Below are 25,004 nucleotides of genomic sequence, written 5' to 3' on the forward strand. Positions count from 1 at the left end.
ACAACAAACTGCATGTTAGTCTATGTGTTTTAACATCTAATGTGACATTTTAGTTATCCTTCTAAGTGATCATGTCTGTCTCAGATCAGTTTTGAAGCTTCTCCTGATGCTGTGAGGCATTTAGCTCATATGTTGGTACATTTCGAACAGGCACTGTGTCATCTGGATTATGAAAAAGTACCTGATGTAAGTGTCACCAAATCCTCTAAAATCATCTTTAACACTTTCATGATTACTTGTCTGTGGATAAAAAAGTCTGCCACCTTCTTCTTTGGGCATGCAATTTCCAAAGAGAACATGTCAGATGTGCAAGTATAATTATAAGCGAGTAAGTGACAGGACAGCGCCACTGATGTGTGAAGAACTTTGTGATGCTGCAGCGCGGCCCTCAGCGCCCCTCCAAAAATAATAGCGCAGGAGCAAAAAAGAGCCACTCAAGCCAGGTGAGCAGGCCACCTCTCTCCCTTTGTTTTCTCCCCCTCCACCACCCACACACACCGTGGGATGTTTGTGTGCCTGTGAGGAAGCAGGTCATACATTAACATCTATAAAATTAAGGAATTTAAATGCTCTTGGTTTACTCGATTCCGACACACAGTGTGATGTATGTTTTTTCCAACGAATACGACAACTGTTTTTCTCCTGCTGCTGCTGCTTAAATCTTAAGACACGGGCCAGGTAACATTCATTTGCAGCCTACAGCTCCCTTTATTGATTAAGTGTGCCAGGAATGTTTAGTCTAGAGCCTGACCGACATATGGGTTGGTTGATACTGGCCTATCATAGATACATCGGTATCTGGGTATATGTTTGTCGATATGAAATTATATGAAACGTTTTTTTTTTGTTTTGTTTTTTTGAGATTATAGTGCAGAAAAATGAGGCTTGGGGTAATTGTTAATGATGAAATTCTCAGTGCACTGATAACCACATTCAAGAGATCCTTGCAAAAAAATGTGTACATCGACTCAAATATTGATATTGGATTTTGTGCTCCCTAATAGCGGTATCAACATCGGCCCCAAAAATTGATTATCGGTCAGGCTCTAGTTTAGTTTCACCTAATTTATGTGTAATGTTTCGAATTCTTCTTATCAAGCTATTATTTGGGTTGTTATACTGTTTAATTTATTAAGTACTTATGCTGCAAAATGTGATGTCATGTGAAAATACAACTTATTAATTAACTAGTGACCATTTCCATGGCTGACAACTGATTAAGGATGCCTGTTATGCCTTTCTGTTATACACCAATGCTCAGTGCATTTGTTACAGGCTGGAAAAACAACAACTACAGCATTTTTTTGATCTCTACCTGGTTGCTGATCCTGTAGGATTGGCTCACAAAGCACATCCATAATGTGGAGGAGAGGTGACCCGACACTGTGTGTACGCAGGGGAGTTTGGGCCTGCTCACCACAGTGCTTCAGAGACAAGAAGAGGGGGATGAAGGGAGTGGGAAAGACAGAAAGAAGAGAGCTGCCTGCGCTATTATCTATGTGCCTCTTCAGCGAAAAATGCAGTCCCAGTTGCACAAGCACCATGCCAGCACAGAATGACAGAGGGTACTGTACACCGAATCACTGTGTAGTAGGGAGGGAGCGAGAGAGGTAGAGAGAGAATAGATGTAGAGTGTGACAGTAGTGAAACAGAGAGAGACAGTCAGAGAAGCGTTACAAGGACCCTAAAGATAGGAGTAAGAAAGCAGAGCGTGCAAATACAAACCGGGTCATTGCTGCTTAGCTAATAGGGGCCAATTCGCTGCAGGAGAGAAATGTCGAACACCCCAAGTTGTGTACAATAAGATAACTGTCCTATAGACACAAACACTATACACTAACACATAAATTCTAAAGCTACATAGAAACACACTCACTCAAACACAAATGTAGCCATTCACACCATCTAATGTGCGCTCTCTTGCTTGCTAAATGGGGTGGAATAAGCACTGCACACTTTTAATTAACAAATGAGCCACTGCAAATGCACAGGATAAATAATATGGTTGTCTAATCTACCTAATTTGGCTGTTTTATATCCAAGTCTGCCCTGCAACATTCATTTATTCTGTTTTTCTTATTTAAAAAAGGCTGTCATTTCCTTTGTGAATACATTTTAAAAAACAGGGGCAGGTTGAAAAGATCACATACATATATCTAACCGGCAGTGCTCTCTATAAAAACCTCACTCAGAAAAGATATATCCAGTATCCACAATAAAAACTGGGCATTATCAAATATGGAATATGTACTGAATAAGTTTAAAATGGATGAACAACTACAATATAAATGTAACGGCCATTAGTGGCAGTGCTTTATCCACCCCATGCTTTCAGAGTCATCTCATCTCATAGTGCTAAGATGACTAACAATGACTAATGGGATACTGATACAAAAAAATCAACGTTTATCTGTAAGCTCTACATAAAACAGGAAGATCTAGCATATACATCATCATTTTAACTGTCACACAGGAAATGGAGTAGGCAGAGGACATGGGAAGTGGGAGGGACTTAAGGGGTATTAATGGACATGAGACAAGTGACTCTACAGGTTAGGTGGCAAAAAGTGTGTTCAAGAAAACACTGGATGTATCTACATGGACAGAATGGATGGAGTAAAAAAGGTGTGGTTCTTATTTCTCCCTGGACCAATCATCCACTCTCACAGCTGGTCCAATGGTGCGGGATGATAGATGCAGCCTTACCGATTCGATGGGCTTGTCCAGGGACGCCTGCTCCAGCTCCAACTGGCCCTCTTCATACTGGTCAAAGTGATTCCCACCCTGAGTGACACACATTTTAAAGCTTATTTTAGAAAGGTATTTCTGTGTAATGAACACGTCTCACCATTTTCTGACATTTTACAGAGCAAACAATTGATTGAATAATTAGCAGATTAATATATGATAAAAATGATCATTACTCGAAGCACTAATCAGTAGCAGTTAGTGTTTCTGAGGAAAAATCCATTATGAAAGTTGATTCCATGAAAACAAGTCATTTAAAACATGAAGACACTGGCTGTATTTTCCTTTTTGTTTTCAAAACAATGAGACAGCACTGTGCAAGGAGGTGCGCCTACTGCCTGTCATTCGCACTGAATAATAGTCAATCACACTGAATAATATTAATAATATGATAAGAAAAACATTCCAGCAGTTATTACCCACAGCACAAAGGAGCATTATCATCAAGAAGCAAACTCAGGTCTGTAACTCAACCAGTGCTGGGTTGATTATGCTTCGCAAGAACCATCTATGATGAAAAAGGTTGTTTTGTCGCCCAATAGATCCGTTACCTAGACATGTGTTTTATGCCATATTCTGACCAAAATCATTACAATACAAGCTTTCTTGTTAGCAGTGAAAGCCTCAGTCCAGTGCACTTTGGCATTTGTACTTCCTATTTTTCAGTCACTTCCTGACAATGTTGATAAGCCAAACTGTTTGTGAAATATGTTCTGACAAAGCTCCATGAACCAGAGAAAAACCGGTATGCTATCATGCAGTATATGTGACTGTGCTAGTCCCTTTGTTACCCATTATCCCCTCATAACCCATCCCATTATATCTTACATCACAGCTATCAAATTTACAAGTTTATTCAGCCATGATTGACTTGATTTCCGTTTCTTTATTTCTTGGTACATTGTTTCCAGCAGTGACAGCAGTGAACAAAGACTTCCTCCTTAGGTTATTTATTGTCTGAATTTGAAGCACAGCTTTTACTTATGCAACGTATAAAGAGTAGAATATTCATGTTTGAGTCTGTGCCCTGGTTGGGATTGACAGTGAGTAATGGGCTTGGTACCCCAACCAAAAGGAGTGTGTTTATAGAGCAGTTTCTGCTCTGAGACAGATGGCTTCCTCTCTTTAGCAGCAGAGGAGAGAAGAAGGTCATGTTTGTGAGTCCGTTTTCCTCCTGACCTTCAAGCAAGCAGAAAACTGAAAGGGTCCGAAAATAGTCCATAGTATTTTATTATTTACTAGTTGCTTGCAGCTTCTAGCAACAGGACATGTGTAGACAGCGAAATCTAATGTTACTACACAGAAAATATACAACATACACACAGGTTTTATTTCCTCTTTTCATATCTATTTGAAAAACATGGAACATGCACCGCAGTATATTTACTTTCTCTTTCTATCATTGCAGACTTATTACATTGGTGAATAAATGAAAACATTCCTCAGACTACAGCTACAGATGTGCAGCCAATGTTGCTGTGAAAAGACAATGTAAACATGGGCTGGTCCTTGCAAGAGGCTTTACCCTCCACACTCTCTAGGGGAATCTGGTTTTGCAGCGATAAGCAACTGCTCAAATCAGTCCATAATAATGAGGTGATTTGATGCCACACTGGCAGTCATTAATTCCAATGAAACAGGACCCTCATCAGCATGAGTGAAGCTGGGGATTATGAGAAGGGGAGATGCAGAGGAAGAGCAAACGACTTATTTATGAACAAATCAATGACTACTACCCCCCACTCCCATCGCTCCTCCATCCACCTGACACTCTGCTTAGACCACTTAATGTGCCATCAGCACAGCGTCTTCCCACCACAATGACTTCTATTATTCCCTGCTGCTTGCTTCCTCATCACTCTGACTCTGGTACACAAAAACACCACAGCACTGCTGTATAGCAATGATCTCCACTTTGTCCTCTGATGCACATTATTAGAGTAAATTTCCATTTGTTCTACGACAGTGAAATGGATGCTCCACACCCCCCACATTAGGAAATGAGAGAGCTACTGCAGGCCAGCTCTGTGGACATTCATAAATTGCCTGCCGTGTTTCTGCAACTGAGGATTAGCCACATGCTAAAGCTTCAACAACAATGTAAATCAATGGAGCAGACTGAGCTGTTGGACTGGTTATACTGTAGATAGAGGTAGACCATCTGTGGGTGTTTCCTGCGCTGTGTTGCTTGGCAGCAGGCTTCAGTCCATGGAGTCATAGAGAAACTTTCTGAATACTGCGCATATGAATGCCTTCAGCAGATCTCACACACAGTGCTCCACTGTGCTGAGCCAGAGCTGCTCTCAACAGACTCATTCAGACCACACAGCAATTCACCTCACTGACAAAATAGCAGAATACTGAGTTCCCACTGGACACCAACATAGTGGGCAGACAGGAAAAAACATGAGCAGTTTCACAAACTGTTCCTTATACACACGCTTAAACTTGTAGCAGGTTTCAAGTCATACTTGTCTGGCAATTCACCTATTTCGCCACATCAGTCCTACAACAGAAAGCTGACTGCTCCTACAACAAACAGCCCTGAAACCAAGCCAGATCCCCACTGGCTCTGTTGTCCTTGTTCAAAAACACTGCTATATTTTTAATGGGCCGTAAATGACGGAACAAAATGCTGTCAGCACAATGTTTAGATTATTTAACCAAGCCCTTTCTCTGACCCTGAACATCACTGTTGATACAGCAATTCTCCATTTCCTTCACAAATCACCAGGAAAAAAAAAAGCACACAAGGTCACAAACAGGAGAAAAAGCTGCAATGTGCTTCATACGGGCATGAAAATATCTTTACTGTGCAGCAATGATCTTCACATTCATAGTAATGTCCAGGCTATATGTTTATACAGTTAAACGTGTTGTGTGAAAAGATTATTCCTGGAGTAAAGGTTTAGAAACTTTTAGATAATGACTCCTACGCATAACTGGGCAAAACAGCCTCCAATATAATCGAAAAACTCTCGACTCAAGTTTGAGGTTAGTTGAACTGGATACAACCACTCAAAAATACTGCAAAACACGTTAACATGTGGAGCAGAACGACACCTAGTTACACTTAAGATGTTTCACAAGTTGTTACATTGGCCATTGACATTTATGTCAAAGAATTACAAACCTGTTCGGTGGCTTAATAAAACGGATGGGATACCACAGTATGAAAGATGCTGGGTGAAGCAGGGGGATTATAATGCCATCTAAGGGATTCAATACAAATACCAGTGATGAATGACTGATGAAAAACTACATATGTGGATTAAGAAGTGTTTGTAGTCTCGTCTGTAATGCTATGTTTGGTTTTTACTGGGTGCGGTCTTAGATCACAGATAGACAACTGAAAAGCAAACAAGTCATACATGGGTTGTGAAATTCAGCAGCTCAGGTCAAGTAATAATACAAATACTCAACCTGGAAAATGTCATATATACATAATGTTATTCATGTGAAGTAGGGATTTATTAGTAGCTATAATTGATTACATACTTCACACAAGAAAATCAAAACAAATCCCCTTGTGTTTTCATCCTACTTTGTTTTCCATCAAAGAATGTGTTTCCACTCGCATCGTAGAAACAAACAAAATCAAAAATGAAATGGTGCCACCTTAACAAAAGCAAAAAAACACACAAGTAATGCAGTTTAATTAGAAATATATCAGCAAAAGAGTGGCCAAGGACACCTGTTTATCTTAAATCCACCCCACACTTCTTTCCCATGCGCATTTAATATGAGAGATAATTTCACGTAATGTCATTAAATTATCGGACCAACAGATAGCTGACAAGAAGTAGGTCAATTCAGCGTGCTAACTAGCTGCGGTTGTTGTTCTCTAGGTGTCAAAATGATACAGCCATTTCTTGCTAGCGCTAATATTGCCCAACGTGCGTACAAGTTAGCTGTCTGCTAGCTAGCTAGCTACCCATCGTTAGCATATGTCGATAAATAACCAGTCTACCCAAGGTCACTAACAAGCTAGTTGGACTTTAACATGTATTTTATCGTAGCATGGTTAAGGCGGTTACGTAGTATGCATAGTGTTACAGTGCAGAGTCAACTATAGCAGGCAGCCAAACCCTGAGACGTAGGGGAAGTTAAATTCAAAAGAGCCGCAGTGCACTAGACGGATCCACTAGCGGTAGCTTAGCTAGCTTGCAGTGCTAGCAGGCGTCATGTAGACCGAAATGCACGGCGCCGTTTTTAAGTAATTATCAGCCGTCCGTCGCGTTTCGTTCCGTCTTCGTGCGCCTAAACATCCAGACGTGCTAAAATGTCTGCAAAGTGTCAATCGTCTGACATGCATTACCTGGAAATCACGCTCTTCGTTGAACCTAGAAAATCTGTCGGCCATTTTCTGAACGCAGCAGCAGCAGCTTCTGTGCTCGCTCCGTCTGTGTCCGACAGCAGCGCGCTGGAGGGGCGATGTGCACTCCGCAGATACGCTGTGTGTGAACTGACCTTTCACAACAACATCCAGCAGGATGAAACACTCTTACCGATGGGAATTTATTGAAGCCGCTTTAATACTGCGATGATTATTGTGTATTTGCATGCATTCTTTATATATATATATATATATATTTATTTATATATTTAGCTTTACACAAAGGTTTGTTTACAGTAATGGGTGTAAACAAAGCTGGATTACCCCACTGACTGGGCAGCTGACCCAGGAGCCCCAGACTCCCAATGGGCCCCCAGTTTACCTATTTCACTGGGAGTCAGTTAATTTCAAGTATGTTTGGAGATTTGCACCAATAAAGTGCATTATTAAGTAATTGTGTGGTTGTCTTGTAGAGGGGTCATGTTTCAAATATAATTTATTATTAGATATTTATCATTTACACAACATTGCTCAAGATTATTAATTGTATATCATACCGATAAATTATCAGTTCAATATACTGTTTAATGGTATTGGTGGAAGAATAGCCGATAAATGGAAGGGATCATATGAGATACAGTAAGTTGTGGTATGCAAAAAACTGTTTTTTCAGAGAAGAAGCAGGAGAAAAAGAACAAGAAGCTCAACATGCTGTTATTGCGCTCCTGATGTCAAAGAGCCGTGCAGTGTAGACTAGAGAGCCAAACATGTCATCAACAGTGTGGACGTTTTCAGCAGTTTCAGAGGAGGGCAACACAATTTCCACAAATGTTCAGAGAGAAAGGAAGCGTCTAGGAGTTTTAGCACAACAAATCTGATCAGATCTGTGGACTATTATCTGTCTTTACTTAGCCTTTCTTACCCGCAGGTTTGCTTTAACTTCAGGTTAGGAACTTCTTTTTAAAATATAAAAGTGGGAAATTATCAGTTAGTTTATCCAAAAAAAGAAAATCAATCTCTGTATCTCTATTATTTGCTCACATTAGGACAAACTGGTGCACCAAAAACCTGGAAGACAGGTCACCTATTATTCAAAAAAAATGTTTTATGTATTTGATATTATTTCTTGAAAGCATCATGTATAATAGTAAATGTTGTTTTTGATATATGTTGGTCTCCGTGTCTCTGATCACATGATGAAGCTCATGTCTGTTGTTTACTTAAAGGGTACTTGACAGAATACATATAATCCACAGTGGGTGGAAAGTGGGGAGTCAGAAAAGGGACCAGGACAATCCAGCCATGGAGTTAAAGGTAACTATGATACCAGTTGGGTGTCTGAGGCCAGTCCATAGGCTGTGATGGTATGACTATGAACAAATTAATCCCATTAGAATCTGATGGAGATCTATAAATAGACCTATATGTTGTTTATGTCCCCATGGTCATCTTCAAACTATGCATAACATTTCCACACAGCATGATTGTAAGTGTAGGAGACAAAATGTTGCCTTTTATGGTATCTGCCCCGACAGTCTATCCTTGTTGTTTAAGAAAAGTAATAAGAGGAGAACCTGTTGTTTACCATATTCCATATTTATGTCATCTGCTCACAATGTTGACTGCTTTGCCTGAAAGAGTCATTTCAATCTGCAGACGAGAAAAAAAGCTCAGATTTCCTGTTTTCGTATTTTCTGCTCCAAACAAATACTTGTCTGGAGAAAATTGCAGAGTGAGATCCACTCATCTGCTTGTTTTGTTTAAACTAAATACTTCCATTGTTTGCTCCAAGAGTCTCTTGGCTTTTGTTCACACATGTGTGGTGAGTCACGAGAAGAAGATATCCAGGGATTTTACTTGGTATTAAAAAGGGGAAATTAGCAGATCATCAATATCTTTTTTGGCCTCAGCTGACGCATGACACAGACCTTCGGCACAATTCTGGATGCTGGTGTTTGAATGGCTACAGTATGTCCAGATTGATGTAAGAAACATAGATCTATATATATCCAGTGTTTACGCAACTGTGTTGTCAAAACTGATGGACTAACTGAACAAAAGCAGTTTAAAACCATGGACACTGTCGTAGGCAAGTTTGCTGTGTTCTTTGTTTTTTGTTCAAATTTTGGACAGATCCTTTATATTTTTGGAATAACTCCCTTTATACTGATAATGGGAACATAATAAGCATTCATTAAAATTTGTACAGGAGTGAATGGGCATGCTACATGTTATTGTCCCACACCTTAACATTTCAAAATCACATGGATATGAGGACCACTGCAAATCTCAACATATAACTAGTATGAAAGACACCCATACTTCGTCTTTTTATTGCATTTTATACCAGTATAATCATCTTAGATTGCACATTTTGCAGCCTATAAAGTTACATGTAAATAATAGTATTATAATAATACTGATGCTTGTAGTGAAGCAGAAATGCTTATGACTCCATCTTGTGGTGAATCTTGGTTAATACAAATAACCCCAATAAAAAAAGGCATATTACTACACAATGTGCATACAAAAATTATATTATCTTCACAGCTTGATCAAACTTTTGGGACTGTCTAGCCTTATTGGTAGTAAGGAAGTACAGGGGAGCCAACAACACCTGAACACATCAAGGTAAACAGGAAGGTGGCATTGAATAGACACCAAGAAAAAAGTAAGAAATAAACAAGAACAAGTAATAAACACTTGGCTCTACATTGAAACGGATATTTTATGCCATATATTACAGTGCTGTTGCTTGAAAAGTCCTCTGAGTGTACACAACACATCACCATTTCCTCCTCTGCTTTTTCAGGAACTAATCTCAAAACAGGCGCATACAGGAAGTGCACACATGTCAGCTTCAAATTAAAAGCATAACAGTCACTTACAACAGGTTATAAAAAATGCAAAAATACCACTAGAGCGCAAGCAGCAGTAAGAAATACAATCAAAACAACCAGTGAATAATGAAAAAAGTGCCAAGCCCCTTTTGTATCAGCGAATTTTGAATATAATTACTGTAAAATAAGTGAACACAACATTTGCTTTTGAAATGAACAACCGGAAGTTAGCTACTTAGACGGCGATCTCATCGCGATCGGCCGACGCCTACTAATTGGAAGCTGGGTAAGTTCAGACTCTCCTCTATAATTATCAATAAATTACATTGTTTAACTAGTGACACCGTTTTCAGACCACCCTCAGCCTCTTCTCCTCTCTTTAAAGACGACGGTTTTGTACTCCAAAAGTTCAACATCTCAACGCAAAGCAGAAACACGTCGGTCTGATTTTTTAGCTAAATGTGAAATGTCGGTGAATGTGGCTAGAAGGAAGTTATTATTGCGCGTACAGACCCTCAAATAACAAAGCTAGCGGGAAGTATAAGCTCAACTTTAATGGGTATAAATGGCCAAGTTTGTGACAAAGGTTAGAATAATCCAAACAGGGCAGAGTAATACGCTGTCGTTACTGTAACTTTGGCTGTACAGGTCACCAAACTTTTTCAAAACCGCACATACGCCTGCATGAGCCAGATGTGGATGATTACAACAACTGTTGTTCTCCAGCTCGTACTTTATCCACTGCTATTGACTGCTGTTGGGTACATCTGCTTGTAATATACGTCCTATAACAGGACCAATTTACATCACTTTAAGAAGAAAAAAAAAAAGAAATACTCAGAAGATCATATAAGAAGCACACAAGTGAATACAAGTAGTACATTCAATGCAGATAAAAAGCAAGAAAAATGTGTGATTTATCCATTTAAAGTAGACTTATTATAACTGTACTAAGGAGCCTCCATAAGAGTAGCTATTATGTTCATTTCATGTTGTCCAGTATTGACATACTTCATAGCATAAGCCCTAATGTTGGCTGATTGATCTAATAAACATTAAGCCGTCATCAGCTCATTTCTACCACATTTCTTTGTTAGCATTAATCACCCTTGACAGGTACTATATGTTGAGTCCAAGTTCTGCTGTTTCTCACACACTGTACAAATGCAAGCCGGATCATTCTTGGCCCAGAGTCACACTCCTGGCCTGCATTTAGAGCTAAACAGCACTGGCCTGGGTCCATCGACGAATGAGAAACCTATGGTGTCCTGTCAGTGCAAATGTCCTTTCTCCTCTCCTGTGCAAATAAGGAAGAAAGTGCAGAGAATTAAGTACATTGTATGAAATCTGTTCACTACAAACAGTTGTAGGGCACCACACTTGTACACTTCTACATCACAGAGGAGATCGCTACATAACTATATTAGACTACAGTATAGTTTGATATAGCATAAAATACATAAAATGCATGCCAGATTTCCAGTTATACATGCTTGACTTGGATTATACTGCAGTGCTTCTGCTTTGAATTTCACCATTTCCAGTCCACGTGTTCAGTTTAAGTGTTTTTGAACTTTTTCTGTGTGTAAAAAATGCCATTTGCCAGAATATCCGGCCGTGCAACCAATGACTCTTCTCATGCAGCAGATTATAGGTCTGAGCGAAATGGCCTCATAATAATAACATGATATTTTTAGGCTATCGTGGCAATACACAGTATATAACTAATCTCCTCAGAAGCACTTCATAAATGCCAGGACTGGGCGACAAAATCAAATATCATAATACCTTGATATTGATATCTCATCAATACTGTAGGATCGGCTATTGGTACTTTGCCAAAATATTAACACAATGAGATTTTTGATAAATAATCATCAGTAATGTGGATATAATCACTAATTGGGTAAAGGCAAGTATTTAGTAGGAAAATTACATCCCTTTCCTGCAAAGCAGCCTTTAAAAACCAGGAAAAGATGGCACTTATGCAACAATATGTAGTGTTGTATCACTGTTATTTTCTAGATTAATCAATTCATCTTTTTATCTATAAACTGCCCAAAAAATGTCCATTAAATTTCCAAAAGTTCAAGGTGATCCCAAAGGTATTCACTTTATAATGATAAAAAACTAAAAATTAAGCATAAACAACATTAATAAAACTGTGGTCATATTGACTAAGATATGGAAACATCATCAGTTGAATGAAAATTTACAGAAAATGGAGGGCTCCACAAAATTGCTGTGTTTTGCAATTTAGTAACCTATGTTTTTGTTATTTAAAAGGGAAGGGGAAAAAGGGAAGTTAGAAGAGACACAGAGGAGTGACTGAACAGTGTGAGTACAACTTGTAGTCACATCCTGCATATGGTTTCTTAACGGCTCTGGACATGTGTTAGTCCAGCACTGAGACATTTTCCTAAGAAGCAGCGTTCCTTAAGGAATGCTTGGATGTGTGTGTGTGCGTGGTGTGTGTGTGTGTGTATCCGTGGGAGACTTCAGGTTGAGTCCCTTTTCACTGTCCTTACTAAAGGCTTTGGAATTTCATTAATCTGTGTGGGTGTACAGCAGAAGTCGGCTCAATATAGCCACTGACTGCAGTATGTGCAGTTAAGCTCAGGATTTCTCTGCAAAAGTAGATTGTACCACTTCAAATTTACGCTGCAAGTTCTTGTGTACAAGCTTATTACCTGTGCAGTCTGATGTAATCCAGTGCAACAGCCCGTAATAACTCCTATCTCTTTGAATCTCATGTGTTCAGTTCCTGTTGACACTGAGAGAGAGAGAGCTGTGGGTTTAGCTTGGCTGTGGATTTGAAGGCAGTGGTTAAAGGTTGCATTGCATTGCATTTAGAACTGAAACAATTAATTAATAAATCACTTAATTGCTTAAATTAATTGCTCAGTCTCTACCTTAGAGTGGCCGAAAATGACTAAAAATGCTCTTCACAATTTCCCATGGCTTAAGGTAGCATCTTAAAACTGTTTTGTTTTGTCCAAACAACAGAACAAAACCCAAATATGTTCAGTTTATTGACACAGAAAACTGAGACTAAGGGTGCTCTGATTGATCAGCTATGGCGACTGATTGTGACTGGCAATTTTTCGTTACACCTAGTTTGATTGGTTGTCCCCATAAAGGCCGATCAGATAAACACATAAGACAGGTTGTCTATGCGCTGCTAAAATGCTAAAGCATACTGCAGGGCTCGAGACTGAAGTAGTAGCTTAAGGGCACAGAGACTGAGACTGAGACAAAATCTTTCCTAAATACTGTCCTATTTATTTTTCTTTATACTTTTTAATAAAAAAAAGTAATTATTTATTTTCTCCACACTTAAATGGTGTCTTTAATAACTATAGTTGACAACAAAGTTAAGAAACATCCTTTTGATTGGTGATTGGCATCGGCCAATACTGCTTCCAGCAATCAGTAATCAGTGATCGACCTGACTGGATAAAAACATTAAATGATTAAGTGACTATCAAAATAGTTTCATATTAATTTTGTGTTTACTGGCTAATCTTTTCAGGTCTGTAACTGAGAGAATAATAAATAATGAATACAATCGTTTGTTGCCTCCCTAATGGAATTATCTTTAATGTTTAATGTGCTGTATCTTTTGATGAAGTTAAAGATATGACATCTTTTCATTCCTGTGTTTAGCCATGTTGATTTGTGCTGTTAATACTCACTCTCCTTGTCTTGTTCATTTAAATTGAATCACTCCTGTTAGAAATAGAATTGTATGAAACATAGCATTTTCAGACTTTTCTGCCATCTTAACTTGCAATGAGGAAAAACTTTACAACAACTTTTTGATACACGGACCTTCATCGGGTTATTAACCTGATGAAGTGTTTTCCTGACTGCAAGTGAAGATGACAGTGTGTGGGAGTTTTCTGTCTCAATTTTGTCAACCCTCAGTCTTCTCCTATGCACCTGTTGATCCACAGGTGTGCCAAAGTTTTGCTCTGTGAAACTTTACTAAACAAATTTCAGAAGTTAGAAGTTTTGAATTAGTCAGAGGCTAAAGAATATCCCAAATTAAACCCTAACTGCTTATGACAATGTCCACAATCCCGATCCTAAACAGTTTTTCTTAGATATTGTTGTCATGACAGCTAACTAAACATTTATACTCATGAGGCAATAAGCAACTTGCACTTTAGCTTTTTTTTTTTTTTTTTCATGGTTTATGGCGGAGCCTCTCAAGTGGTATTCTGAATTTCCTGTGTTCTGTCTTGGTTTATAAATGAGTAAGTTGTTTTGCCGCTGAAAAGAAAAGCAAGTGAGATAATTTCAGATAGAAGAGGACACCTCACATTTAAAGTGACAGCTCATGCATTTTCTCCAAATTCTCTCGGTGGCTAATATTTTCCGTACGGCCGTCATACTGTCAGATAGCAAACTGTCACTTTTTAACAGACGAAAGAAAACTCTGTTGTTGTTGATGTGAAGAGTGTGTGGACGGATGACATGACATGTGACTTATATATATATCAGCTGCTACAGGGTTTGTTCATCAGAGCACATGAAAGGTCACAAAACTCTTTACATTTTATGAAGTATTGTGGTTGTGTGTGTAAAGGTCAAACTCTGACATCAATGACATCATGCACACAGAAATGTGACTGTTCTGTGGTGTTTTTGACTTTATTAGCAAACATCTATTCCTCAACGTTCTGGTTTTAATTTGACTTTGAAGCGGTTATGATTCGATGAGACTATTAATTCTACTTGGGTATATCTCGACAGTCCACAGAGAGCTCATGTTCTGCTTTTGTCAGTCCATAGTTCATGGTTGATCATCAAAAGCATAGCCAAACATGTTATCCTTTAATCTAGTCAGAGGGAAGAGCAAGTTAGCCAGCCCTGTTGGAGGGAGAGGAGGGAGGGGGGTGCGTATGGGGAAGTGGAGATTCATTTCCCATAAGTCATTGTCAGCCAGCTCCTCCCCCGGTTGGCTGAGAGCCAGCAACAAGCAGAGCAGAGAGCGAAGAGCCTGAGCTGAGACTTTACCGAGAATCAGAACATGAAGGACGAGGCAGACAAACACAGCACCTAGTTTTACTAATGTAGATGTCAGGTTGTTCAGAGCGGATACACGGGAGAGAGAGCAGCTCAGACTGGCATCTGTCGGTACGTCTACACGCCCCTCAGCCTCTCGCACACACAGAGTTGTTTTTGTGGTTGTGTTTATTGCAGTGGGTTTTTCACTATTTCCTTTCCACGTAAATTCATTGGGGTGTGGTGTTGCGCCGTGCTCTCAGAGCACCGGTGCAGCGTCTTAAGAAGGAAGTGACAGTTGCTTTGTTCTAGAAAGTGTTGCAGTGCATGAAGTCGGCACACAAGGTAAAGACGTTACTAAACTTAAACAGCTTTCATTCAAGTTTGATGTCAGTATTTCTTAAGTATTACTTGTGTTAAGGAGCAAGAATATGCAAAAAATTACTGGGCAAATGTTTTGGCAGCTGTGCGTTTGTTTTAAAAGACCTCTGTCAAGAATGTCTATATGTATATGTGCAGAAAGAGTCGAAAGCTAAGTGACAGAAAGAAGCTGCTGTTAACTGTAAAGGGCACACTGATGCAACATGCTGCAACTGTAGTACCCAGTTCTCCCCTTGTGCTTTTAAAACTGTTTTTAATGCAAAGAATCAGTGCTGAGATGAAAGGAGTAAGTCTGAGCGTGCTGATTTTACAGTCATACATGTTTTGAAGATCATAACCTCCAAGCCATCGGCAGTCAATCACGCTAATCTTTATTGGAAATTCAGCCCGGCCATGCCTAATGCGCCGTAGTTGACTTCCTCTGAGTGAAACAGAGTTCTTGCTTTTAACGACACAGTTGCAACTGCCAAAACAAGGCCAGGGTTGAGTTTCCTGTCTCATCTGCCCACCGCAAACTTTCAGAGTTTCACTTTGTTTCAGATCAAGTGATCCTCATGATCCTGAACTCACTTGACAAAGTCAAATATGTTAAACAAGCTTTAAAGAAGCAGATTATTTTGTACATAATCACAGTACAAAGCCTGTCATTGTTGCGTTTAGGTGTGTGCATATTTCTGTGGTAAAGGTTTGACACGAGTTCTACTTCTGCTTTACTTGATTACAACTGGTGATCCTGCAAATAACGAAAGGAACAAAACAAACAACTAACCTAAGAATAAAATGGAAATCACATAAGTAAAAGTTGGTTTAAATGTGAAAATATAATATAAAACAAAATATAACAAATAAATGTGTTTGTCAGTCACTGTCAGGTTTTTCTCTTTATAGGAACCATCACCCACACATTAGCAGATAGTAAAAAGTCCTTTGTTACATTATGGGGAAGCAAGCAAAAACTTAACATTTCTAAAGGTCAGTCACTAGTATTGATGAGCCATGCGATTTACTGTATAGACATGATGCAGTAACACCATGTTGGAGTTTGACTTAATCAGTTTTAATATGATTAATTGAAAGAGCATTTAACATTTACCAGTTCCCTCTTCTCAAGGATTTGATGGATTTCTTGCCATATATTAGTCAGCTGAATATTAAAAAACCATCTTTGAATCTTATGTTTTGACCAGCCATCAGTCAGTACATAACATTCAAAGATGTTTTTTTAATGTCCCACTTTGGCTGTGGGCATTTTATAGACAAAACGATTAAAGGTGTTAAGTCATTTGCCAGGCAATGACACTCAACAATCAACTATCTTTCTCCAGAATCACCTTCCCCACCTTTAATTGAGAGTCGGCAGAGTAATTGCAGCCCCCTTATAAACTGAAACACGGTATCGTCAGTTAACTCCAATACCCAAAGAAAATATTTGATCAGTTTATGGGTTTCCCGAAAAATGACACCAAGATTTCATAAAATAGCCACATAGAGGCTCAGGGGTATATGATTAGATATTATTACAGATATGACTTGTTTGTAGAGCCTAACCAGTACATCAGTTGGCTGATAATAATGGCCTTTCACAGATAAATAGGTATCGGAGTAAATGTTGTCCGTTTTGCGCCAATATAAAAATTAGATTATAATGCAGAAAAAGATGCCTGGAGTAATTAAATAACATTCCCAGTGACGTTTACCTTTTCAGTCCACCAGTCATTTTAGACAATTGTAAAATATCCTGCCTTCGTTACACATCTTTGTCAGTGTTTGATAACCACATTTTAGGGATCATTGCAAAAAAATGTGTGTATATTGGTCAGACTCTACTTATTTGACATTAATGTTGTGCCACTGTAGAGAAATCAGTTGCTTACGATGTTCCCTCTCTCCCCAGATCCAGCAGATGAAATGGCGGTGCGGCAAAGGATTTTTAACTCAACATTACCCTTCTCCGGCTCCTCCAAGGCCGAGCTGAAGGGGTCATTGCCATCCTGCTCGGCTGCGGACCAGGAGACGGAGGAGGAGGAAGAGGAGGGCAAGGACAGCAAAATGGGCTACATAGCCTGTTCCTACAACCCTACAATGATGAAGTACATGACACATGGGACTGCAGAGCAAGTGGGAGAAATGCCACCAAAGACCTCATCAGTCATTGCCCAAGAATGTAAATATGTCTTTTTGATATTTTCTTTTACACTAAATCAAATAAAAGTGTGTCGACAGAGAATTTAACATTTACACTGTCTCCTCAGGTGAAACCCAGGACTTACAAAAGTTTAGTCCATCCGATGTGAAGCCTTCCTTTGTACCCTACCCTAACTGCCTCACCAGGTATGAAATGCAATATTGTTTCTGCGTTTCACACGTTATTTACATTTAGAGAGGCTTACTATATGTTTAATGTCATATCTGGAATTTACATCGTTGCCATACTTCTGTGTCAGTCTTTCCTCAGAACAAAACAACGTGGCGTGCCCGACCACAGCCTCCATCCAGGAGCCGAGCAGCTCATCAGCTCAGCTCACTCCAAGAAAGAAGACCAGGAAGAAACAGAAGCGCAAGGGGAAGAAAAAACAGGAGAACAAGAAGGAGAAGCAGCGACAGAGACATCGGATGCCTTCTGGAGTCCCTGAACAGGAGAGTGGAAGTTCTCTGGTTCAGATCCTGGTATGAACTCTCATTGTTCTTCACATCTCATTGACTTTTGAATATACAAAAGCTGTCAAAAGTACCTTGTGAACTCCTTGTGAATCATCTCTAAGGATGGATTGCCACATACTTTGGCAGCCGGAGGCTCGACCTCTTGACTTGCCCATGCAAACATTAGCTTTCCTGTGTTGTGGAAGTGATTCACTACATTTAGACAAAGCTGCCCCTCATGGCCTTGAACGTTCAGCCACTGAGCAAACACACCTGAGAATGTAAACAAAATGTAGTCTGATGGTTTTTGCTTGTCTCCTGTAGGTGGAGTCGTCTCTTGGAGGGAGAAGCAACCTCAGCACTTCATGCTGTAGCAGCATTGAAAGCTCAGAAGAGCGGGACAGAGGGCCTTCTCTCTACAGCCGACCGATCTACAACACAGGCTCCAGCTGCTCTCCTCTGCCCTGGAGGGACCCCGTCTGCGACCCCCACTCCAGTGTCTACTCCTATCAGCAGGTCAGCGACTCAGACAGCCTCAGTAGTCTGAGAAACTGTTCGCTGGCCCTCGCTGGTCTCAGGGGTAGCGTCAGTCAAGGGGACCCGTGCTACGCAGGGCCCTTTTTCAAAGATGTGGAGAGGGATGTCAGAGAAGAGGAAGAGGAGCTCTCAGAGTCTGATTTTGTCCCCAACGAGGGATTATTCTACTTCAATGATGTACGTTGTGCTTTAGTCTACTTCCTGTCTTCCGTCTTGGTTTAAATGTGGTTCTGCTTAACTAACTGGTCTCTCTTGTTCAGAAATTCCAACTTGTGGACTCCGAGTACAAGGAAGGGAGGGAGTATGTCCTCGAAGAGTTTCTCAAGGAAGGCTCCTATGGCGAAGTACACATTGCTCAAGATGTCAACACAGGCTTCAAATTTGCTGTCAAAAAGGTAAGGCAGAGCATATCGCTCTCTGTTTTTTTCCACTGCCTGGTTTCAAAGTGTGCTCTGATTGCTCACTGTTTTTTTCCGTCCTCACAGATTGCCCTGAAGAGGTTCAGCAGTGAGGAGGTGGGTGCGTGGAGTACCCTCAGATCTCCTCGTGTGGTGGAACTCTTTGGAGTGGTCAGAGAGGGGCCTAACGTTGTCCTCTTCATGGACCACAAATCTGGTAAACAAGCCTCACTTCTGACTGTGCTTGGAAACTTTTGAGTGAAGTGCGGTGAATTAAGTGCACAACACATGCACAGTAGGTGCAACCTGAGGATAATGAACTACAGAAATATGGATGCAGTTAGTGTCAAGATGTGGAAGTGGGTGGTTAGGATGCCAGAAATGACTGTTGACCTCCAAATTACAGGTGGCAATGCCTGCCTGATAAACATAATTACATATCTCATAGTTTGTCTTTGTCATCAAATTCCAGGCCATAATTAAAGGTATGAATGTCATCAAGATACAGTCTTTATCCTGATCTGACCTTATCTTTTATTTCAGGCTCTCTGGGCCAGCTGATAGCAGAGCGTGGACGGCTGCCAGAGGACCTAAGTCTCCACTACCATTCGCAAGTCTTAGCAGCGCTGGAGTACTTAGTGAAGAAAAAAGTGGCGCATCTAGACATTAAAGGTAGGTTAAACACATTTTTTTCTCCCTTATTGTTTCCCAACACACACAAATTCACACACAGGAACTCCACACAGACTGCCACAAAAATTCTCCAACATACAGTGCCAACATCCCAGTACTTTTTTTTATGTTTTTCTGATGCCCCTCTCTGTATTCAATGTTGTTTGTCCTCCCATAATGAGCTTATCCTAATATGCCTAGTTGTGTCTCACTTGTTAGGTCTCACTTCACTAAATAAAGGCAAAAAAAGGGGGAGCCCATACATAAAAAATATTTTACTACAGAAAACAGAAGTTATGTTAAGAAGCCAAAATGTGAATGACGATGACACGAAGAAAGCTCATTTGATTTCTTGAATGTGTAGCCACAAAACTACTGATTAAAAACTAAATTGAAGTGTTAACTAAAGTCATGACTACAATTTATATTTTCATCATATCTTCATTTATTTATGAAGACATACAAGCATAAAAAGACATACTGGGGTATTTATATTTAAATTGGTGCTGAACACACTAGGTTTAACCTCAAATGAGCCATCATCATTAATTTATCCAAGAAAATAAAGCAGCAAATAAGTAAACAAACCAGAACATATTCACATTTACAAAGCTCGAATGAGGGAATAAATAACAAAAAAACAACAACCAAAAAAAACAAATTAACTGATCAAAATAGTTGGTAATCAAATTAATCGGTGACTAGTAATCGATTACTTGTTGCAGCTCTACAGCAAAAGCAAAGCAAGAAGCCCTTTAAACACGTGGGTGAGAACAAAATGTTCATCTCTTCATCGTCATGTGCAGATATTCCCACTTGTACGTCATGTCAATTTTTGTTTGATACAGTCCACTACCTCTAGGATGACGAACGATCTAAAATATGAATGTAAATGTTTGGACTAAAAAAAGTAACTGCAGTGGGTTAGGGTTAGTTATCACACGAAAACGCAGACATCAGATATTGGCATTGGCCCCTAACAACACTTTCAAGATGAATTTCGATAGAATTGTTCAGATCAAAGTGGCACAACAGTAATATCAGTAAAACTGGATGTGTCAGCTCGACTTTTACTTGTTGTCATACCTAGTGGAAAACAAAAACACAGAGAGAGAGTAAGTCAGATTTCTAATTAGTTCTCATCAGAGGACTTTGTGCAGCTGTTGTGTGGAACACAAGTGTCATAGATACAGTCTTGATCTGATCCTCAGCACCTGTGTTGTGAAACCAGACTACCACAGAGAAGGGCTGGGAATTTCCCACAGTGTGACTCACCGCCGCTCTTTAGAAATGGCGCATGTGCACAGAATCAGGAGAGCTCGAAAGAAAAGGAAGAACGAAACAGAGAGGGGGGGATGGGACGGACGGGGAGCAGGAAGTAGTCAGAGAGAGAAGTACAGACAGAGACGTAAAGACAGAAAGCAGAAGATGAAAATAAAGTGGAAACAAGTACAGAAAAGAAGAAAAGAGAAAAACAGAAAGGGAACAAAGGGTGAGAAAAAAAACAAGACTTAAGCTGGAGGACGGACAAACAGCTTTATTGTCCTCTTGCAGCTCAGGCGCCACCTGGTGTCTGTAATGCCTCCAGAAAAGCAAGGCAGTAACACCAAATCGCTTTATCTGCTGCCTGTTTGTAACCAGACTCCACATTCATTCCACATTAAAGTGTTTTCTATAGCAGCTGTCCCTCAGTGACCTCACATATTCCTCTTATTCTGCCCCATTTGTCTGTGTTCTGTCTGTGCAGCTGCCCTGTTTCTAATTATGTCATCCAAAAACTGAACTACACAAGTCATGGAAACCAACAAAGTGCCATTGAGTTCACTGAGCAGTGCCAAGATTAATGCAGCGGATTACTGACTGTGCTTGTTTCACTCAGCTGACAACGTGTTGCTGTCGGAGGACGGTAGAGACACCTTCCTGTGTGACTTCGGACACGCAGAGAGACTTGACAATCAGGGACAGAGTCTGAGTGGGTCCAAAGGTAAATACTGCAAAACTTTTCACTTAAGAAGATGAGTAATTTATCCACTTCCTTATCTTAATTAGTTGTCCTCTCTATGTAATTCAATACAGATCTGAAGGGCTCAGAAACCCACATGGCCCCAGAAATTGTTAAAGGGGAACCCCGCGGAGCCAAAGCAGATGTGTGGAGCAGCTGCTGTATGTTACTGCACATGCTCAATGGGTGTCAACCTTGGACCAGATACTACACCTGCAGACTGTACCTGAAGGTAAAGTTAACAGTGACACTACGCCTTGCTATTTCAGTACAGATGTTCAGTACACTCTTCACAGTATTCAAGTCAGACTTTGACCGAGTTTGTGATATTCACAGATCGCTAACGAGCGTCCGCCTCTGAGAGAGATCCCACCTGACTGTAGCCCACTCACAGCTGAAGTTATTAAGGCGGGACTTCAGAAGGATCCAGTCAAGAGAGCGTCAGCATCTGACCTCAAAGAAAAAGCCAACAGAGCTCTGAAAGAAGGTAACTATACCGTACATTATATTTAAACCTGAAAATATTGATGGTATTACTTTTTTACAGCCCAGAGTAGTGTCTGCAGGCATTCCTTAAATACATCAGAAGTCTGTATGTACCCTGAGAGGCAAAACTGAGGGCAAATAAACTGTTCATAGAAACTGCAGTAAGAAAATCTCCTTAATTGGAGATTAAGATTGATTCTTTTGGTGTGTAAAGACTTTATATGTTTGTCTGCTCGCAGTGGGAGGACTCACCAGCCCAGTGAAGGGACCCTACACCGAGCCCCTGTATTTTGCTGACAAACCTCCTGACTCCCAACTCATCAATAGCAGCATTGACTGTGAGGATGAGGAGGAGCATCAAGAGTCTGTAGAGAAACTGATCACAGTGGGGAGGAAGACAAAGAAACTGGGTGATGACGATGAAGAAAAGGAGGCTGAGTCAAAGCGAGGCTCGCCTTTCTGTCCACAAACGCTGATTTCTGAGCCGAACCATAAGAGGGCCAACAAGATCACCACAGTGCCTGAACTTGAGCTACGTAAACTAGAGCGAGGTGAGTTTTCTCTCAGTTTCCTGCTTATTTTTTGTGTGCGTCAACTATTGGAACTCTTCTCATTGTTTTCCTGCTTGTTTGTAGATTTCTACCTGAGCAGTCTGTCCCAGCTTCACTCGGCTGAGATGCAGGAGCAGCTGTTGTCTTGTCTCAGCAGTGACCCGTATACCAACTGGGAACCGTGGGACAAAAAGGTAACAAACAAAATAGAATATACATTTTTCTAATTTAATCTAATCTAAAACTGTCAGAGTGAGGTTGATAAATAGTAGATAAGGATCTGAGTTATCAATTGTGGCCCAAGTCATCATTTTTTTCTGCTACTCATAGATCCAAAGTAGTGGAATTTCCTTAAACAAAAAAAAAGTTTTACCGTCATACAGTCCAATTTTAAAGCCGTGTAGCAATCACACACTTTAGGTGCCTCAAAGTAATGCAATAAGAAGAGATTAATTGGAAGTGTATGGCAATATTTTTTAAGGTTAGACTCCATCTATGTGGAGCGTCTCCAATAAGCGTAAGCGTTGAAGACAAGAAATGATGAATGACAGCGTCCAGGAAGTAACTGTCTTGAGGAACGCCCGGAGATAGATTAGCAGTCAGATATGGTTTCGCTGGAATTGTGACCGTATGAACTTTGAGAATGGGGAAGTGACAGAGAAAATTAGAAGATGAGAAAATGGCAGCCTTTCCAATTCCTAACAATTCTCTATAAAAGTTGTCCAAATACTCCATTCAAACACAATTTTGTTGGTATGCATCCACCTTGGCTATTAGTATTAACAGACCCACTGTTTGGCTTGTGTTCCTCTTTTTAACCCAATATTCCAGGACTCTGGCCGCTGGTCCATGAGCCCAGCAGACGACTTCAGCTCTGGTGTCTTCTCCTACAACAGTCAGCCAGATGTGCAGCTTTTCAGTGTGGATTTGCTGAGTCACACACAGATACCACCTCCCTGCTGTTTTGAAGGTGAGATCAAACATCAGCATCTCTCTTCTTTTAAACTAATGTGGAACCAGCTTTTAAAATGTGAAATCATGTTGCTCCAGGGGTGGATGTCTGCATCAGAGACTTCAACAGGAAGAGCATCCGCATCAGAGAGACACGCCGGGTGAAGGTTGGCCACATCGCCACTGGAATCAGTGATCAGGTGAGGGCTAGCAGCCTCACACATGTTCCATGTCAGTCTCTTTCAACGTTTGTAAAGACAACATTTGTTTAATGCCTACGTGTGTCTCCTTTTTAGATCTCTGAAAGGGTTTTCACCTTGGAGACCCAGCAGGGCCAGCATGTTGCTCATGATGACGAGGTGCAGGAGTCCGGTCTGGAGCTCTGCTGTGTTCTTGCTCCAGACTTCGACCCCGCCTGGAGGTGGAGGATCAGAGACGGAGTGCTGGAGACGAGACAGAGGCCATAGCTCTCTCCTCACATCAGCCGCAGCCTCATCTTAACTGTTTTACATGTGGCCTTCTGTTGAATTGTGCTTTCATGAGGAGTAAAAAGAAATCAGATGAACCTGCCTTTTAGCCAACAGTTTTTTGTTGCGGTGTTGCTTTTGGTCTCTAAAGTGCTTATTGCTGTCTGAACTTTTGACCACTGTGATGTTTACATGTTGCACCTTTTCTTGTTGCATGTTTACATTGAGTCATTAAATGGTTAATGAAGCTACGCTGAGTGTGTGATACATTATTGATCCATAATACCATATTGATTAAGTAGTTTACAATCACACATAGTGACTATGACTTTAGTTACTGTACCTGGGATTTATTTTGTCTCTCAATAACATTAAGTTGGACTAAATTGACATTTCTGGGTTATAAATGTTGTTTTGACACTATTGTGTGCACAACATCCTAAAACTCAAACCACGCCCACCAAAAAATACAACTTTGCATAAAAACGCACCTCCCTAAAATCCCATTTTTATACAGTAGGATTTCCTCCAATACCATTAAGAAAATGCTTACATTAGCATGTCAACATGCTCACAATATTCATGCTAACATGCTGATGTTGACATGCATTGTCCTTAGTTCTGCAAATAAGTAAGAAATAAGATAAAAATCATATTAAACAAGCTAAAGTTTAGACCCAATGATGGCGCTGTTGGAATCCATCAAATAGTGGCTGACAAGTTTCAGGAAACTAATAAGCTCAACCTCAAGGTGACGCTACCAGAAATGTTAGAAGATCACTCAAGTCTGGGGAACATGATATAAAAATATGTATCAAATCTCATGGCAATCTATTAATTAATTTTTGGGATATTTCAGTTTTTCTGAACCAAAGTGTCACCAACATGGCTAAAATTTATTAGTATACAATAAATCCTCTAGGAGCCTAGCAGGGTAAATGGTTTAATTGTTTATCAGATTCATTTTTCACGTTGGTAACGCTGT

The 25,004-nt window shown here is 40.2% G+C and overlaps 2 protein-coding genes across 4 annotated transcripts in view; one reads left to right on the forward strand and one right to left on the reverse strand.

The window, feature by feature from the left end:
* gpatch8 (G patch domain containing 8) overlaps positions 1-7,166 on the reverse strand; it is a 29,858-nt gene extending 22,692 nt beyond the window's left edge. Inside the window, 2 exon segments of the mRNA XM_073493842.1 lie at positions 2,707-2,784; positions 7,067-7,166. Of these exon segments, the coding sequence (XP_073349943.1) occupies positions 2,707-2,784; positions 7,067-7,111 (123 nt within the window). The 5' untranslated portion in view covers positions 7,112-7,166.
* A 2,967-nt stretch (positions 7,167-10,133) lies between these two features.
* Positions 10,134-24,270, forward strand: map3k14a (mitogen-activated protein kinase kinase kinase 14a). Of its 3 annotated transcripts, none has more exons than XM_073494591.1 (16): positions 10,134-10,210; positions 17,210-17,479; positions 17,568-17,646; positions 17,760-17,982; positions 18,280-18,669; positions 18,753-18,887; positions 18,978-19,107; positions 19,434-19,562; positions 21,442-21,546; positions 21,639-21,796; positions 21,901-22,051; positions 22,290-22,601; positions 22,686-22,795; positions 23,433-23,571; positions 23,652-23,752; positions 23,849-24,270. In XM_073494591.1, the coding sequence occupies exons 2-16, from the start codon at positions 17,224-17,226 to the stop codon at positions 24,017-24,019; spliced, it is 2,589 nt and encodes an 862-aa protein (XP_073350692.1). In that variant the 5' UTR covers positions 10,134-10,210; positions 17,210-17,223; the 3' UTR covers positions 24,020-24,270. The 3 variants fall into 3 exon arrangements, with proteins under 3 accessions (XP_073350692.1, XP_073350691.1, XP_073350693.1); XM_073494590.1 differs by lacking the exon at positions 10,134-10,210 and adding an exon at positions 14,940-15,066; XM_073494592.1 differs by lacking the exon at positions 10,134-10,210 and adding an exon at positions 15,201-15,279.
* Positions 24,271-25,004: the final 734 nt, after the last annotated feature.

The sequence above is a fragment of the Pagrus major genome, chromosome 23 (assembly GCF_040436345.1).
Source record: "Pagrus major chromosome 23, Pma_NU_1.0".
In the NCBI taxonomy this organism is placed as follows: Eukaryota; Metazoa; Chordata; class Actinopteri; order Spariformes; family Sparidae; genus Pagrus; species Pagrus major.